At 36.1% G+C, this 18,350-nt stretch overlaps 1 protein-coding gene and 1 long non-coding RNA gene across 2 annotated transcripts; both read left to right on the plus strand.

Moving 5' to 3' along the window:
* Positions 1 to 8,166: 8,166 nt before the first annotated feature.
* On the plus strand, positions 8,167 to 12,793 carry LOC121375107 (toll-like receptor 1). The gene has a single exon (XM_041502350.1). The coding sequence runs from the start codon at positions 8,261 to 8,263 to the stop codon at positions 10,331 to 10,333; it is 2,073 nt and encodes a 690-aa protein (XP_041358284.1). The 5' UTR covers positions 8,167 to 8,260; the 3' UTR covers positions 10,334 to 12,793.
* A 349-nt stretch (positions 12,794 to 13,142) lies between these two features.
* On the plus strand, positions 13,143 to 15,484 carry LOC121375108. The gene is made up of 2 exons (XR_005958277.1): positions 13,143 to 13,203; positions 13,808 to 15,484. It is a non-coding gene; the product is annotated as an uncharacterized LOC121375108 (long non-coding RNA).
* The last annotated feature ends 2,866 nt before the right edge of the window (positions 15,485 to 18,350 follow it).

Genomic DNA, 18,350 nt, shown 5'->3' on the forward strand with positions numbered 1-18,350 from the left:
AAGCCACTTTTCCTTCTTGAGCCGTATATTTTGAGTTTCAGGTTATGATTAATTAATGTTAAATAACACAAAATATTTAGCCAAACCTGTCTGATTCGGTCCCTTTAAAATAATAGATACGTTTTCTATACCAAGCAGTCATTTTCAAAATGGCAAGGTGAGTATGGACGTTACACAATTCAAGATGGCGTCCAAGATGGCCACCATTTCATATTATTGGCTATAACTGCCTCTATATTAAACCTAGGATGATATGTTTTGTGTCTAGCCATAGGTTTTGGTGGTCAAAGAATCCATTTAAACCATTTACAAAGTTGGTTACGGTTTATGTCTTAGGAAATCCAAGATGACCACAAACATGGCTGTCAATTTATGTTTTGGATATAACGTTCTTCACATTAAGTTTATAAGTGTTCATTTTGATGTCTAGTCATAGTTCTGTGGGGTCAGTAAATTTGTTTGAACTATTAGCAAAGTTGGTTAGGGATTAGACAATAAGAAATCCAAGATGGCCACCATTATAGGTGTGACATTATGGGCAATTCCACAAAAACATCAACCTCAGGGTGAAAATACAAAACATACTTTCTGATTGTGGTTTATTGTTATTTGGCAAGACCAAAGGCCCCAAATAACTAAACCGTACTGCATAATTCTTATATGTAAAGTGTTATTCACTATTTCAGCTACTAAATAAATTCGAGTGGCCGGGGGGGGGGGGGGGGGGGAATGCTACATTGCAAAGACTGTAGCTGTATCAACGTACATAAGAAAAACTATTAGCAATTAAACCAAATTAGTGGTGTTTAACAAGCGACTAAATATCAGTCTCCAAAACTGTATACACAGCTTTTCATTACAGTTTCATATTTCAGTCATACTGTGCTAGGGTCTCTACGAGTACTAAAGTACTCGGACACAGGCCGAGTCTAGCAAGACTCGATTCCGTTCACAGGAGTCGAGTACCCGTGCAAGAAAGAGCACTCTTATTTAATTATATTTTTAACGTCATCTTGCCATATGCTTGTAGCCGGTTACATTGTAGGGCTATGAAAATGTGTGAAACGCAATACAATGGCATGATCTGGCATCCATGTTAAGCGCTGGAATTAAGATAAATAATGCTATTTTACTTTATTCCTTAATCTCATCGTCATCTAGTGTAAGTATCGGGAACTGGGGTTCGGGTCGGGTTTGACCTTCCAGTACTCGAGTCCAATAATTTGCACTCGTGGATGCTCTATACTGTGCCTTTTTCAGGGGTGGTGATACAAATGTTACGTGTGCTACTGTTACAGTACAAAAGCTCTTTTTTCGTGTACAAAGCAGAGAGGAAATTTGGTGCCAAGCTAGATTCTCTGTTGGCATCTGGTGAAGTCTTCTTGCACAAGAGATGAATTCAAAATTATAAACCTTTCCCATAAACCAAGGTAATACTCGTAACTTAATGGGTAATACACGTGCCATCCTGGACAAAATGTATTTGTCTTGTTCAGATTTGTAATGTTATTAGTTTATCTATTTGTAGCTCGATGTCAGGACTGTTTAGAATAGATGGAGTGGGGAGGGTGTTCTTTCTTTTCTTTTAAACAGATGTCAAATGAATGGAAATTGGAGGAAACAAAGATGTCAAAATTAAACGACAATCCTGTTAATTTTGACACTTCATGAAACCCTGTATAACATATTTGCTGGATCTAGCATTGGCAGATAATCTGTAAACTAAATGGTTGGGTGCGACTGAACGATGCTGCATGAATTTGTATAGGCCTACATGTATATATGAATACTCATACTAAGTATTGCACATGTATGTTGTCTTCAATGCTTGAGAAAGATGGGATCTAGCTCATTCGGAATAGTAATCGTCTGAGGTTCTTTAGTCGTAGTATCGTGGACCTATCTTCTGATTGGATTCCCCCTCCCGTCTCAGCTAATACCCCTCAACTGGTATGTGCTGTGTTATCTATGGACATGTGGATATAAAATATCCTTTGCTGTTAATAGAAAAATACAGCAGGTTTCCACTAAGACTACAGGTAAAATTATCAATCATTTGACATCCAGTAGCCATTGATTAATACATTAGTGTTATATAGTGGTGTCACTAAACAAAACAAACTTTTTCTTTTCATTGCTTAAACCACCGATAATAGTTGGGGTCATGTTTAGAGGAGGTTAGTCAGAATATCTGCAAAACATTGTCTTCTTAAAAGAAATATTTCATTTGCTATTATCTTCCTGTAGAAGAGATTTCCATTTTAGATATTCCAGCCAATAAGGATGCACCCGTAAACCATTATCCATTAACTGATCTTGTTCTTGCCAGATATCATCAAGCTTTTATGCTCCAATGAAAACAAAATGTCACTGAAGATATTCTTTTCCCTTCAAAAGCACACAGAGGTGCGTTCGTCTGCAAATAAGACGGTGCAAATCACAGCACAGAGAAATATCTTTGGTCAGCTGCTCCTTTGTCAGTACAAAATAACACCAGTCTTGAAAAGGTATATCCTATGCGCAAGAGTTCCACTGGCACTTGGCGCACCTCCAGTGTCTAGTTCCTGGGACTTTTGGTGACCTAGCACAGACGGTTCCCTCTCTATTACTGAAATCAGCAAGGGTGGATTTTGTCACTAATACCTACCTCAAAGGTGCCATCAAAGCATCTGAACGAGTTCGAAGGAAAAGATCAGAAACATTCTTGGTGAAAGGCCCATTGACACAGGAGTTGGAAGAAAGGACGCATACCAAACTGAAATACTTTGTCTGCCGTTTGTACGGGCAGCCAAAGTATAAAGATGTGGACAAGCGTTGCCAGGATATATGCTGTGAAACGTTTATGCAGCACATGATCAACCTCTCTCAGCTTCTGATGGGACAGACTTGAGCCTTCTCTCAACGTGCAGATCTTCCCTCAAGCTGCACACAGAATATGCCAATTATCACATTAGTATGGAAAACAGCAAATATTGCAAAACCTGACTTACCTGTCCTGTTGGAAAAGGGTGCAAAGCAGCTCAGTCAGGACACAGGGAAATATTCTTCCCACAGAACTGGTTGATATATTGTGTAAGTCTCGAAGACGAAGAGCTTGAGGAACAACTCGTTGAACTTACCAGTGTAGTTGATGTTGTGCATGTGGATGGCTGTGGTGATGACATTAGCTCTGAGATTTAAAAGTACGTTTTAGTGATCTCATCAAGAAGTGAAACAGTTTTTATGTAAATATGTAATAAATATTTCTCTTGAAACTAGAGCTGGATCTGTATAGACCACCATCTTGAATTTCCGATTATGTAAAGAATTCCAACCTTCTAGATGGATATATGGATACCTTGGCCTCCAAAACCTATGACTAGTCACCTTGAATTTAATGTGAAGCAAGTTATATCTAAAACATAAATTGTCAGCCATATTGGTGGCCATTTTGGAGTTCCACTGATGTAATCCCTAACCAACCTTGTAAATGTTTTAAATGAATTCATTGACCCCTGAAACCTGTGACTATACACCAAAATTAGCAGGTGCCATAGGTTTAATGTGAACCAAGTTGTATCCAAAACATAAATTGAAAGCCGCAGTGGTCAGGTCAGGTAATGTTTAATCATGTTTAATCATGCTCACATACCACTAAGGCTTCGAGCATGTCTGTCCCAGGGCCGATCTTTGGATATAATCCCTAACCAGTCTTGAAAATGGTTTAAATAGGTTATTTGACCCTAAAAACCTATAACAAGACATCAAAATTATCATTCTAGGTTTAATATGAAGGCAGTTACAGCCAATAACATGAAATGGTGGCAGTCTTGGACTCCATTTTGAATTGATTAAAATACAGGAAGATGACCTCCTTGGTTTATCAGGCACATTCTAAAAAGAGACATCTGTTCCTACACAAAACAATAAAAATAATAATAAATACAAACTTTCCAGGTTCTGTCATTGTCTGCCAGACTATTAAGTATCACACAATGCTTTAAGCCACTTGTTTCCCGAGGGGTAGGCTACATTACAGCCTGTAACTTGTGAAATAACCCGTTGCCAGAGGGCAAACATCTGAAAATCAGTGTCAAACTGAACAAGCTTTCAGAATCACATAGTGGCAAATTCCCCCGGGGTGGGAGGGGGGGGGGGGGGGTCTATTGGCAGCTGACGGTCTATTTTTTCCTTCAATAATTTTAAAGGATTGTTTTCCTTAGTTAACAATGCAAATACGTATAATTAAATTACAAATTATCAAATATTTTTAGGGTTACGGACCCTTTCTTGCTTTGCCATTACTTTAAAAAAAACGTTTGTTTTATTTAACGACACCACTAGAGCACATTGATTTATTAATCATCGGCTGTTGGATGTCAAACATTTAGTAATTTTGACATGTAGTCTTAGAAATGAAACCCGCTATATTTTCCATTGGCAGCAAGGGATCTATTACATGCACCACCTCACACACAGGATAGCAAACACCACGATGTACTGGCTGGAACGAGAAATAGCCCAGTGGGTCAACCGAAGGGGATCGATCCCAAACCAACCGCGTATCAAGCGAACGCTTTACCACTGGGATACGTCCCGCCCACCGCCATTACTTTAACTGCCCGTTCTTAGATTTTAAATCACTGGTGAACAGTACCCACTGAATTTGCAAGCAAGTCGCTTATTATATCATATCAGGCTACCAAAGCCATCTTTAAACTCAAACAAATTGATGTTAGAAACAATATATCGACAGCCTTAAAGTTATTTCAGTGCTTAATTTGTCCCATTTTAATGTATTGCTGTGATGTTTGGAGCCCCTATTATCTCAAATGAGTAGACCGTTTGGGTTTCAAAAATATATGTGACAATACTCCATTCGAGAGTGTCTAAATAAAATTCTATAAATATCTACTTGGTGTTAATAAAAGAAGCGCCCATGATGCTATACGCGGTGAACTTGGCCAGCACCCACTTCTTATTACATGCTTACCCCTTGCAGCAAAATACTGGTTTAGATTGAGAACACATGATTGTTCGTTAATAGTGCATAAGGCGTACTTGAAATCATATTATTATCATAACTCATCTAATTTAAACTGGTCATTTTATATAAAAATGATGTGGATCAATTTTGGCTTTAGTCAAATATGGGACAAAAAAGGCTCTTTATACCCTAAACTCAGAATTTAAATTAGAAAACCCTCTGCTCTGCACACCAAACTTCGAACAACGCAGACAATTTACTAAAATAAGAATCAGTATGCAGTGAACTTGGAATATTCTGTAAACCTAAACAACTAATTGAACAGAGGACTTGTTTTGTTTGTAATTCTCAAGCTGTGGAAGATGAAAAACATTTTATTTTAGACTGCCCTATTTATTATGTTGAAAGGCAACAACTATTTGATAAGTTAAACTCCTTTTCCGACTTCTCTACTCTAAATAGCAATTTACAATTTTTATTTATTACGTCATACAATAATGGTGACATTGAAATTCGTAACCATGTATTAACATTTATTGATGGCTGTATTTCTAAACGTAAAGTTTTTGTTCCAGCTATCAATGGGGCAGTAATTTAATTTAATTATTTCCAAGTACTTTAACCATTTATTTTTTATAATATACTTTATTCCTACAAATATAATACAAATTTTATTTCTCCGTCTGGCATGTACATTAATATTCTTATTATTATTAATTGTTGTTGTTGTTATTGATGTTGTATGTTTGTTTTTTATCTGTTTGCTGACACCAGCTTGTTTGGTAATATGCAATCAATGGAATTGAATTGAATTGAATATGATGTTTGATACCATAATTTATCCTATAACTTACCCATACTATCCATGTCTTAAACCCATGTGATAATTTAGTGTTTTAACCCGTGTAATAATGGTATGCAAAGTTAAAGATATATGCAAATGTGCAAGGTTTCTAGATAATAATGTATTGGGTCATTTGTTTACAAGCAAACAAGACCTGTATACATGAGTTTACTTTTTAATAAGATTTAGTTAAAATGCGTAATGTCAAACTAATTTGTGCTAATCGTGATGAGTCTGCATATATCTATAAATTTGCATACCATTATTATACGGATTAATACACTAAATCATCACATTGATTTATAACATGGATATCGTATTAAAAAAACCCACTTGTGACGAATCGTCTATATATCATAAATATGTTGTATAAAAGTAGAAGTGGTTACAAACGAATTAGTCATGAGGTGCAGAAAATGACCTGGTCGTTTTTGTTATTGTTTTTTAAAATAAAATTTGATTACATGGGGAAACATGACGGGTACACATTTTTTATCCATTTTATAAATATCTAATTATTTTTATTATTATTATTATTATTTTTTTTGCCTTGCTACCTTAGTACGTCAACAGAGGAATGATGGAAAATATATTAAAATTTTATCATGATAAATATCATATCCTCATATTTATTTTGTTTACCCGTATTCATTGTAGTATTGCATGCACTATTAAATAAGATTGTAAAATAACTTCTTTAATTTCCAGACAGTAAACCTCATATCTGTATATGAATCACACCAACTGAGATAGAGCACCCCTGTCTGTCTTGCTATTTGGGGCGAGATGGGTGATAAAGCTAGTTAATCTGCTAAAAAACAAACATTTTCTTTATTTTTATTATAACATTCATGGCAATCCTGATCAAACACCTTTTGAGATCAGCATTTAATAAGGAATATATTTTGAAGTATTGAATTAATTGTTCAGTAGTTTGCCTTTTGTGTGTCTGTCTGTTGAACTGTATTGAGTAATATTTTTACATGCATTGATCAAAAAAGAAGTGTTTTATTTAACGACGCACTCAACACATTTTATTTACGGTTATATGACATCAGACATATGGTTAAGGACCACACATATTTTGTTAGAGGAAACCCGCTGTCGCCACATAGGCTACTCTTTTTACGACAGGCAGCAAGGGATCTTTTATTTGCGCTTCCCACAGGCAGGATAACACAAACCATGGCCTTTGTTGAACCAGTTATGGATCACTGGTCGGTGCAAGTGGTTTACACCTACCCATTGAGCCTTGCGGAACACTCACTCAGGGTTTGGAGTCGGTATCTGGATTAAAAATTCCATGCCTCGACTGGGATCCGAACCCAGTACCTACCAGCCTGTAGACCGATGGCCTGCCACGACGCCACCGAGGCCGGTGTGCATTGATCAATGTGAGTGTAAGACTTGAATGTAAAGTATGCCGAACGTTTCCTACTCCCCCAACCCAGTCGATTTAATGTGTAGTGTAATTGAAACCAGTCTAACAAACAGTCATGCCTGATTCGATTACTATCCGTGTACCCGGAAGCTTTTAAGGACAGTAAGCATATAACTCAAAACAATTCTACAAGGAAACCCGTTCATTTTAACGGTTGTCAAACTAGCTTTACTGGTAAGCCATTCTTGCTATTGCCAGCTGAAAATAGTTGTGAAATCAACTCAACTCCGAGTCATAAATGGTGGTGATCATAAATTATGAGAAACTAGGACACGGCCATTGAAGACATTGTAACGCAGTTGAAGTTAGCCTCACTCTGCTACTGTCTGTGCTTGTGTTACTACGTAAAGGTGGATGTGTAAAACCCTGGACATGAGACTGGATGTACAGACGACTGGATATATAACAGTAGGTAAAGAAATCACAGGATGTATAAAACTGGATGTATAACACACTGAATACATATATATAAACTTCTGATATAAAAACACTGAATATATAAACTTTTGATATAAAAATAGTGGATTATATAAAACCGGGAATATATAAAACTATCTATAAAACATTCGGTATATAAACTGTTTTATATAAATCTGGATATCAAAAACAGTTTCCAGAAACAAAACCGTATCTCTGTACAGTGCAGAGTTGAATGAGTATTTGGCAACATGGTGGTTAATTGCACGAATCTCTATCTAGTGCCTCGTCTATAGGAGGACAGCCACTCCCAAGAAGACACTACCAGACAACACATCCTCCCAGCACGCCCAAAGAGGACTGCCACTATCACACTAGTTTACTAAATCAAAACTGGCAAAATTGAATTTAAAACACATAGACTGCTGCTTATATAGTTTTTTTTTTTTTTTTTTTTTTGTTTTTTTTTAGACTGCTGCTTATACAACGCGTTTGTGGTATGATGTTCATTTAACGATTTTAAGTGAACGTTCACATTTATTAATTTCTGTTGGAATAGTAAATTTATTAGAAAACAGACTCAGAAACAGTTATGGCTACAGTACTGGACACTACGTTTCTATACATTAGTTTATCGTTTTCTATATTTTGTCAAGTTACCTGTGTTGGAAACTTTAGTGTAATGAAGAAACCGCTCTGTTGGATCAATGGAACAGTAGCTGTGTGTTCTGGTCACGGAAACCTGTCCTACATACCTGCTGTACCCAGTAATATTACACGTCTAAGCTTTAATTTCAACAATCTACCGCAAGTTTCCACATACACGTTTACGAATGTAACACATCTCAAGTTGAAAGAATTACACATCGTAGGAGATCACATCAAAATGATCAGTGCCACAGCTTTTCAAGTGTTACAACATCTGGAATATCTGGACATAAGTCACAACAATATACCACCGGACGTTATTGCACGGGCATTCATTGGTTTGGGGAAAACGCCCATTCGGCGTCTGGATATGCTAGCGATGAATATAAGGTTTTTGCCACCACATTTCTTTGACGGTTTGAAGTTGACAAAAATAAACACTGTCCATCTACATCAGAATCAAATGAGCTATTTTAACTGTAAAGATGTTTTGCAACTCAAGTTCTTAAAACATATAGGATTGGGACAGAACTTGATCAGCAAACTATTGATAACAACATCGTGCACTTTACAAGAACTAGATATGTCATACAACAGCGTAAAATATGTTTGTATGGACGGAGTTCTCTCTGATTCGCTGATAGTACTAGATGTACGATTTAATGGAATATATCACATGGATTCTTCAACATTTAAATGCTTTCCGAAACTTCAAAAATTATATTTGGGTGGAAATTACATTTCTAGATTACCTAAAAATACGTTTGCTAGTTTATTTGAACTTAACCTGCTATCCATGGTTGTGAATCCAAATCTGAAAGGAATCGAAGTAGGTGCTTTTAATAACAGTAATCTTAGAAAACTTTTACTAGAGAATTCTGGTGAACATTTCAAAAATTATGACTGGGATATGTTCAAAGGATGTCATCTTGTCTCTCTTGATATTTCAAAGAACAATTTAAATGGAATTCCGCCAGATAAACTAAAGATACTCTTTCAACCACTGGTACCCAGTCTAAGAGTGTTGGTTATTTCAGATGCATCATTGACAACAATACCCAGCTTTGTTTCAACCCTGACTAAATTAAATCATTTAATATTAAATAATAATATTATATCTGGATGGTCCACGGATTCATTGTCGACGTTTACAAATCTTCAACGTTTAGACCTCAGTCAAAACAGTATTTCTGTAGTTGTAGAAGGTTCTCTACCTGATAATATTTTAAGTTCGCTAAAGGCTGTTGATTTATCAGAAAATCCATTGGACTGCTCCTGTGCAAACGTTTGGTTTATAAAAGTCTTTCAAGCTCACCTTAAAATATTTGACCATTCTAGAAAACCATCTCGATGTTCCAGCCCTGCGACTAAGCACAATGTTGTTTTCAAGGATGTCCACATGTCTGAAAACTCGTGTTTACTAAACTTCACTTCACAAATGATCGTCGTTGCAAGCTCGAGTATTCTTCTGACTATCTTTATTGTTGCCATTATTTCATACCGATACAGGTGGCACCTTCGATACTTGCTATATATGTTTAATAATCGGAGACGGGAAGAGGATCCGCAAGTAAATGAGGATCAGTTTTTGTATGATATATTCGTTGTGTATTCATCGGAGGATTCTGACTGGGTACTTGACAGACTTGTTCCCAAGCTGGAAGAGGACCTCGGTTTCAGGGTGTGTGTCCACGAACGAAACTTTGTGCCTGGAAAACTGATCGTAGACAACATCATGGCGAGTATCGACAGCAGTAAAAGGATTATGGTTGTCCTGTCGAACAGCTTCTCACAGCGGGACTGGTGTCAGTTTGAACTAAACGTCGTCCAGAGACACGTGCTGGAGAAAGGTCAAGACTTGCTGGTCGTGGTGGTGCTGGAACAACTTAACAACCGTCACTTGACCCCCACGATGTTCACTATGCTGCAGACGACAACATATATCACGTGGCCCGATGACGTGGATTCTGAGCAGGGATTCTGGGACAATTTAACTCTAGCTCTTCGGGGAGGGTGATCTAAAAACATGTACATTGTATAACAAAGCAACAACAACTGAAGGGCAGTTTGAACGAAAAAACATTTCTCTTAAGTGGAATTCATTCTGTAAGTCTGAGCAAGTGTCTAGCTTATTGAGCTACATTAATTATAAATTGAATGAACAGACTTGCTGTGTTTCAGGTTTGTGTGCGTCATTTAACACATGTAATCTAAGGTATGACAATGCCTGTGTTTATAACTGTTATTGGACACTCGAGTTCCTCTGGACGCAGGATTTCTTGTGGATGGATAGTTTTGCTCCTGGTGACCTTTAACGTTCCTACGTAATTCCGTTTGATGTTCGACCGACTTTCAATACTATTACTACATGGGGATTGGTCTCTGGTTCAAATAATTAAACTACAGTAGAGAATCAACTACGTTCTTGATCATTCATAATAGGTATCGTGAATAGGGTTAACAATTAACACCTCAATTATCATCTAAATGACTTGGAAGACGTTTTACACATTCGAAAATGTAAGGGTATTACTGTTTATACTTTTGACTTTCAAATCTATTGAATGTTTGATTATCTATGTCTGTTATGTTGTATGCAGATGATACAATATTATTGGAAAAACATGAAGATGAAATTGAAAAGATTTTAGATTATTTAGATTGTAAAACAGAAATTTCCATAAACACACTAAAGAGTAAGATTGTTATATTTTGTTAGCTCGGACTGAATCCAGTTTGGGACCAGCAGACATTTAAATCAGTGAACTGATTAACGCAAACATCTTCATAAATATTATATAATCAGAGCAAATATAGACAAATTCCAGATTTAACTGTAATCGTATCAGTGTTTGTAGAAATGTGTGTATCTTTATATCCCTTATTAACAAACAATGCTGTGTCTCCCAACACTCATATCATATACCGTTTATTTCTTTTTAACTGCTCATCTTTTTGCATGTTTTTATACTTTTAAGTTTTCTTGACTATATTTGTCTGCTACATGTATTGCTATATATGTTCTTATTATGTCACCGGATGTTGGCCACGAGAGTAAAACGTTCTGTTCTGTTTCGTTTTGCTGTCTAGTATTAAAATACAGAACTGTGTTCCCAATCATTAGGACTACACACTTTCATGTTTATACTCCAACTTGAGAACAACTTTTAATGCATAATAGTTAGCCATTTATTTATAACATGTTAGTTCTCATATACAAACTTTTAATATATACTAATTATCCATATATTGTGATATTAGTTCTCATATTCAAACGTTTTAATACATTTATCACTGACGTAGGAGGCGGGAGGGGTGAGGGGGCATGTGCTCCCCACTTTTCAGATATTATGCTTTATATTTGCTTTATAATAGTGTAAAGGTGTGTAAATATAAAAGTGTGCCACCCACCTTTTGGCACCTTCCTACGCCACTGTTTATTGTGATGTTAGTTCTGCTTGTGTACACGTTTTTAAATACATAGTAGTTATACATTCATTAGTTGTTGATGGGCCAGTCCCTCCTAGATTCCGCAAATCCGCTGATGCAGAAAAACCCAGAAATAAAACATGAAATTTGAAAAAATAAAGATGAATCACATTTGTAGGTTACGGAAGACGCCGAAGACTGGTTACAATTAAATTAAAAAGATTCCACAAATGCAAAATTAGATTCTATAATGCTATCCTATTTGGTATATAATAATTACGACAACATACATATAGGAATCCAGTTTATAAATGGTGATACCAATTCAGCAGATGTTGAATGTAGTTTTTCCCTATATAATTCGATACTTACAGGAAGATGGAGATCTCTAAAGCCAGAGTCTATTAAAGCGTTTGTGTTCCTCTATGGGAATAAAAACCTGATATACCATACATTTATGAGGGTCTGGTGGGTACAGGTGTCATATTCATCATGGAAATGGAACACTAAAAACATACTTGTGTTAGTTTGTAAGTTATCTTCAGAATATATGTTGCAGAATATGCTGCTGAATTCCTCAAATTCTATCGCAGAATATATCTAATCTTAGCGTAGAGTTTTCTAAAGTTTTCCGCAGAATCCAGGGGGAACTGATGGGCGTAATTTGCATTAATTCTAATTGTGGACTTTGTTCTGTAAATATTTGCATTATTTCGATTAATGTGTATTTTATGCTAGTAGCTCTAATGTGTGAATTTCTCAGAAGACGTTGAATAAACATGAGTAACTAATAAAGAGGTTATAAAGCGATCATTAAAGGTTTTGAATATTCATAACCTAGAAGAACCGTTGCTTTCAGTAGCAATAAGAATACAAGAGTTATTCTCCTCAGAAATTGTAACGGATTGTTTCCCTTAGTACGCCAACAGAGGAATAATATCAAATTACCGGCCTCGGTGGTATCGTGGTTAAGTCATCGGACTATAGGCTGAAAGACCGGCCTCGATGGCGTCGTGGTTAGGCCATCGGTCTACGGGCTGGTAGGTACTGAGTTCTGATCCCAGTCGAGGCATGGGATTTTTAATCCAGATACCGACTCCAAACCTTGAGTGAGTGCTCCGCAAGGCTCAATGGGTAGGTGTAAACCACTTACACCGACCAGTGATCCATAACTGGTTCAACAAAGGCCATGGTTTGTGCTATCCTGCCTGTGGGAAGCGCAAATAAAAGATCCCTTGCTGCCTGTCGTAAAAGAGTAGCCTATGTGGCGACAGCGGGTTTCCTCTAAACAACAGTGTGTTTGACGTCCAATAGCCGATGATAAGATAAAAAAAATCAATGTGCTCTAGTGACGTCGTTAAATAAAACAAACTTTACTTTACTTTATAGGCTGAAAGGTACAGGATTCGCAGGCCAGTACCAGCTTCAACCCAGAAGGAGTTCTTAAGGGTCCAATGGGTAGGTGTAAGGTCACTACACCCTCTTCTCTTTCATTAACTACTAACCACCTAACAACTACATCACCGTCCTGGACAGACAGCCCAGATAGCTGAGGTGTGTACACAGGACAGCGTGATTGAACCTAATTGGATATAAGCACGAAAATAAGTTGAAATGAAATGGCAACTGTATTAAGTACCATGATAAATATCATTATATTATATTGTTTATTTTTACCAGTACATTTTTTCATAGTAGTATTACTATTAAATAAAAAAGATATAGTTATTGGATGGTAAAATAACTTCTTTAATTTTCAGACAGAAAATCTAATATCTTTATAGTAATATCTGTTATTAGGCGCCTAAAAAGGTTTAGGGTTATTTAGCTCGAGTCACCTCCAGCCTCCCCCTTATTGATATGTTGTATATGTTGTACACACCAACAAGGGGAATGCTGGAGGTAACTCGAGCCAAGGTGTACCGGTCCCAGCTACTTCCTCCAGTTCTGTAATTATTAAAAACAAATGTGTACATAATTTTCTATTTCCTACATCTGTGTTCCATTGATAACACATATTTCATATAAAACACTCACGGCTAAAATCAATTTTGTGTTTCAGGGAACGTGCCTAACAAATTAGGTATGACACTTGGTCTTTCTTTTTTTCTCTTTTTGTTGTTTTGGGTTTTTTTATTTTTAGTTTAATTTAGATTTTTTAAGGTTGCTTGTTTTGGGGGATTGGTGGTGGTGGTGGTGGTGGTGGGATTGCTACATTCACCTCTATGGGTCAAGATTAACTGTTATGTATATACTCTTTTCACCTACATATAATTAACAAAAAGAAAAAAAGAAAATAATAATAATCAATATATCGAAAACATTTTTTAGAGTCTGCAGTTTTTTCTAGGTGAGGTCGAGTTGCCAGAAATTGGTTATCTAGTGGACATTAAAGCAGTGGTGTGATCAGTAGACTGAGCGCCGGGAAAATGTCTTCTGTTATATCCCATTCAGTTAAACTTAGGCGCAAAAAACAACAAGAAAAGAAAAAACCCAGTCTAGCGAGCGTCCGTGATCACTCGCCTTCCTTAACATAACTCAGCTTTCTCATGGTACCGTTGTGTGATGTCGTGTAGTGGTTGCATTTTTTCAATTATTTAGTTATCATTTTTACCTCCTCCCTCCACATACCAAATCTTTGTTATACCAGTCGTTGGGCACTGGTTAGGACTGGAGAAGACCCAGTCAGACAAAGGGTCCATGTTCATCGAGGGGATTAGATCCTTCGATCCAAGCACACCAGTAGACAACATCATGGCGAGTATCGACAGCAGTAAAAGGATTATGGTTGTCCTGTCAAACAGCTTCTCACAGCGGGACTGGTGTCAGTTTGAACTAAACGTCGTCCAGAGACACGTGCTGGAGAAAGGTCAAGACTTGCTGGTCGTGGTGGTGCTGGAACAACTTAACAACTGTCACTTGACCCCCACGATGTTCACTATGCTGCAGACGACAACATATATCACGTGGCCCGATGACGTGGATTCCGAAGAGGGATTCTGGGACAATTTAACTTTAGCTCTTCGAGGAGGGTGATCTAAAAACAAAAATAACAAAACAACAACTTCAGTGGAATTCATTCTGTAAGTCTGAACAAGTGTCTAGCTTGTACAGCTACATTAATTATAAACTGAATGAACAGATTTGCTGTGTTTCAGGTTTGTGTGCGTCATTTAACACATGTATGTAATCTAAGGGATGACAATGGCTATGTTTATAACTGTTATTGGACACTCGAGTTCCTCTGCACGCTGGATTTCTTTTGGATGGATATTTTTGCTCCTGGTGACCTTTAACGTGCACTGTATGTACTTTCTTGTTCTGGTTAATTTTATCTTGGATAATACTTTATAGTATTATGAATAATATAATTATATACTTCTGAAAAGACAATATTTCAAAACGTATGACTGAAGTATGTTTGGCAGACTTTGAATACTATTAATATATGGGGATTGGTCTGTGATGCAAATTATTAAAATACAGTAGAGATTGACATATTTTCCTTGTAATTCATAATACTGTTCTGTTCTGCTGGATCTGTTCTGTTTTATTGCCTAGTTTCAGAATACCAAACAGTTTTCACAGTCAGTAGGACTCTAAACGTTCATGGTTTTGTTGTGATGCTAATTCAATAATTCTTGTGAACAACTTTCAATATACAGTAGTTAGCCATTTATTGTGATGTTAGTTCTTTGTGTGAAAACTTTCTAATACATAAAATTATGCATTTATTGTATTAGTTCTTGTGTACATATTTTGAATACATAAGTTAGCTATTTAATTTTGATGGGCGTAATTTGCGTTAATTCTAATGTTTGACTTAATTGTGAAATACTTGCATTACGTTTATTGATGTATATTTTATGCTAGTATTTTTAATGTGTGAATTTTTTAGAAACATGAATAACTAATTATAAAGCGCTTATAACGCGATCATTAAAGGTGATCAATATTCATAGAAGAATTAAGAATACAAGAGTTTTTCCCCATCAATAATTTTAAAGGATTGTTTCCCTTAGTTAGCAGTGCAAATATGTATAATTAAATTGCAAATTATCAAATATGTTTAGGGTTACGGACCCTTTCTTGCTTTGCCATTACTTAAAAAAACCATTTGTTTTATTTAACAACACCACTAGAGCACGTTGATTTATTAATCACTGGCTATTGGATGTCAAACATTTGTTAATGTTGACATATAATCTTAGAGAGGAAACCCGCTACATTTTCCATTAGCAGCAAGGGATCTTTTACATGCACCATCCCACAGACAGGGTAGCAAACACCACGATGTACTGGCTGGAACGAGGAATAGCCCAATGGGTCGACCGAAGGGGATCGATATCAAACCAACCGCGCATCAAGCGAACGCTTTACCACTGGGATACGTTCCTCCCAGCGTCATTAGATTAACTGCCCGTTAGATTTTAAATCACTGGTGAACAGTACCCACTGAATTTGCAAGCAAGTCGCTTATTATATATGATGTTTGATACCATAATCTATCCTATAACTTACCCATACTATCCATGTCTTAAACCCATATGATAATTTGGTGTATTAACCCGTGTAATAATGGTATGCAAATTTAAAGGTATATGCAAATGTGCAAGGTTTCTAGATAATAATGTGTTAGATCATTTGTTTACAAGCAAACAAGACCTGTATACATGAGCGTAACTTTTTCACAAGATTTAATTAAACTGCGTGATGTCAAACTAATTTGTGGCAATCGTGATGAGTCTGCATATATCTATAAATTTGCATACCATTATTACACGGATTAATACACTAAATCATCACATTGTTTAAAACATGGATATCATATTAACAAAAAACACACTTGTGACGAATCGTCTATACATCATAAATATGTTGTATAAAAGTAGAAATGGTTACAAACGAATTAGTCATGAGGTGCAGAAAATGACCTGGGGTTTTTTGTTGTTGTTTCTGAAAATAAAATTTGATTACATGGGGAAACATGACGGGTACACATTTTTTTTATCCATTTTGTAAATATTTAATTATTTTTATTATTATTGTTTTTGTTTTGCTTGAGTTTGCTTGAGTTATGCCATAGAAACATCACATACTATAAAAAGTAAATTTTCTTTATTTTTAATTTTTTTTGTTTGCCTTGCTACCTTAGTACGTCAACAGAGGAATGATGGAAAATATATTAAAATTTTATCATGATAAATATCATATCCTCATATTTATTTTGTTTACCCGTATTCATTGTAGTATTGCATGTACTAATAAATAAGATTTAGTAATTAGATGGAAACATTACTTCTTTAATTTCTAGACAGGAAACCTCATATCTGTATATGAATCACACCAGCTGAGATAGATCACCCCTGCTTGTCTTGCTGTTTGAGGCGAGATGGGTAATAAAGCTAGCTAAATGCTAAAAAAAACATTTTCTTTATTTTTATTATAACATTCATGGCAATCCTGATCAAACACCTTTTGAGATCAGCATTTAATAAGGAACATATTTTAAAGTATTGAATCAATTGTTCAGTAGTTTGCCTTTTGTGTGTCTCTCTGTTGAACTGTATTGAGTAATATTTTTACATGCATCGATCAATGTGAGTGTAAGACTTGAATGTAAATTATGCGGAACGTTATAAAAGCTTAGTATTATTGAACCATCAAGTAAATTTTGCATCTTACGCTATCGCAAACAGTTTGTCATAAACATATATCAGTAGCGTAGGCAGGATTTTGTATTGGGGGGGGGGGGGGGGGGCACATGGCAGCCAAATAAACAATGATATCGAGTATGCCACTGATCACACCTAAATGTCCCTGCCCCCCGCCCCTGGCTACGCCACTGACATATATTGGTTAAAAAGAGACCATAATGTTGTACTTTATTTTGTTTTAAAGTCATTTGGATGATTTCGGTCAACTTCTATGTCTTCGTCCTTAGATAAATAAAATATTGTACAATGACAGTGTCTTGTGTTGATAATCTACACCACATATACATGCACATAACAAAAATGTAAACTTTTTTATTTTCAAAACTAATACCACAGGATGATTCTAAAACGTTTCCGCCATTCACCAACATACTTTCCAACAAATGTGCAGTATCCAATAATGTGTAGTTATATACCATCTAGTGAATAAGTGGGAGGACAAATATGTTAGAGTGTGTGTGGGTGATGGGTTTGTTCATGTATATAGTAGGACAAAAACGTTTTCCTATGTGCTTCAAAAGGGGTAGGTGTACTGTTCTATGATATTTCCTTCAGTTCCATGATTTACAAAAAAGATATTTTATTTTATTTTATTTTATTTTAATTTATTTTAATTAATTATTTAATTATTTATTTATTTATTATTATTTTTTGCACCACATACCACTTACTGGTTAGGGCGGGATAAAACCCTGTCAGAGAATGGGCCAAATACGACAATTTATATATGTTATGCTGAATATATATTATACGCTTATCGGTTTTCCTCCTCGAGTCCCATGTTTATACCCATACCCTTTATCGACGACTTTCTGGACCCCAATCCAATCGGTTTAATGTGTAGTGTTAGGAAACCATTCTAACAAACGTCAGCGATGGGCCAGCTAC

Source organism: Gigantopelta aegis, chromosome 6 (genome assembly GCF_016097555.1).
Source record: "Gigantopelta aegis isolate Gae_Host chromosome 6, Gae_host_genome, whole genome shotgun sequence".
Lineage (NCBI taxonomy): Eukaryota > Metazoa > Mollusca > Gastropoda > Neomphalida > Peltospiridae > Gigantopelta > Gigantopelta aegis.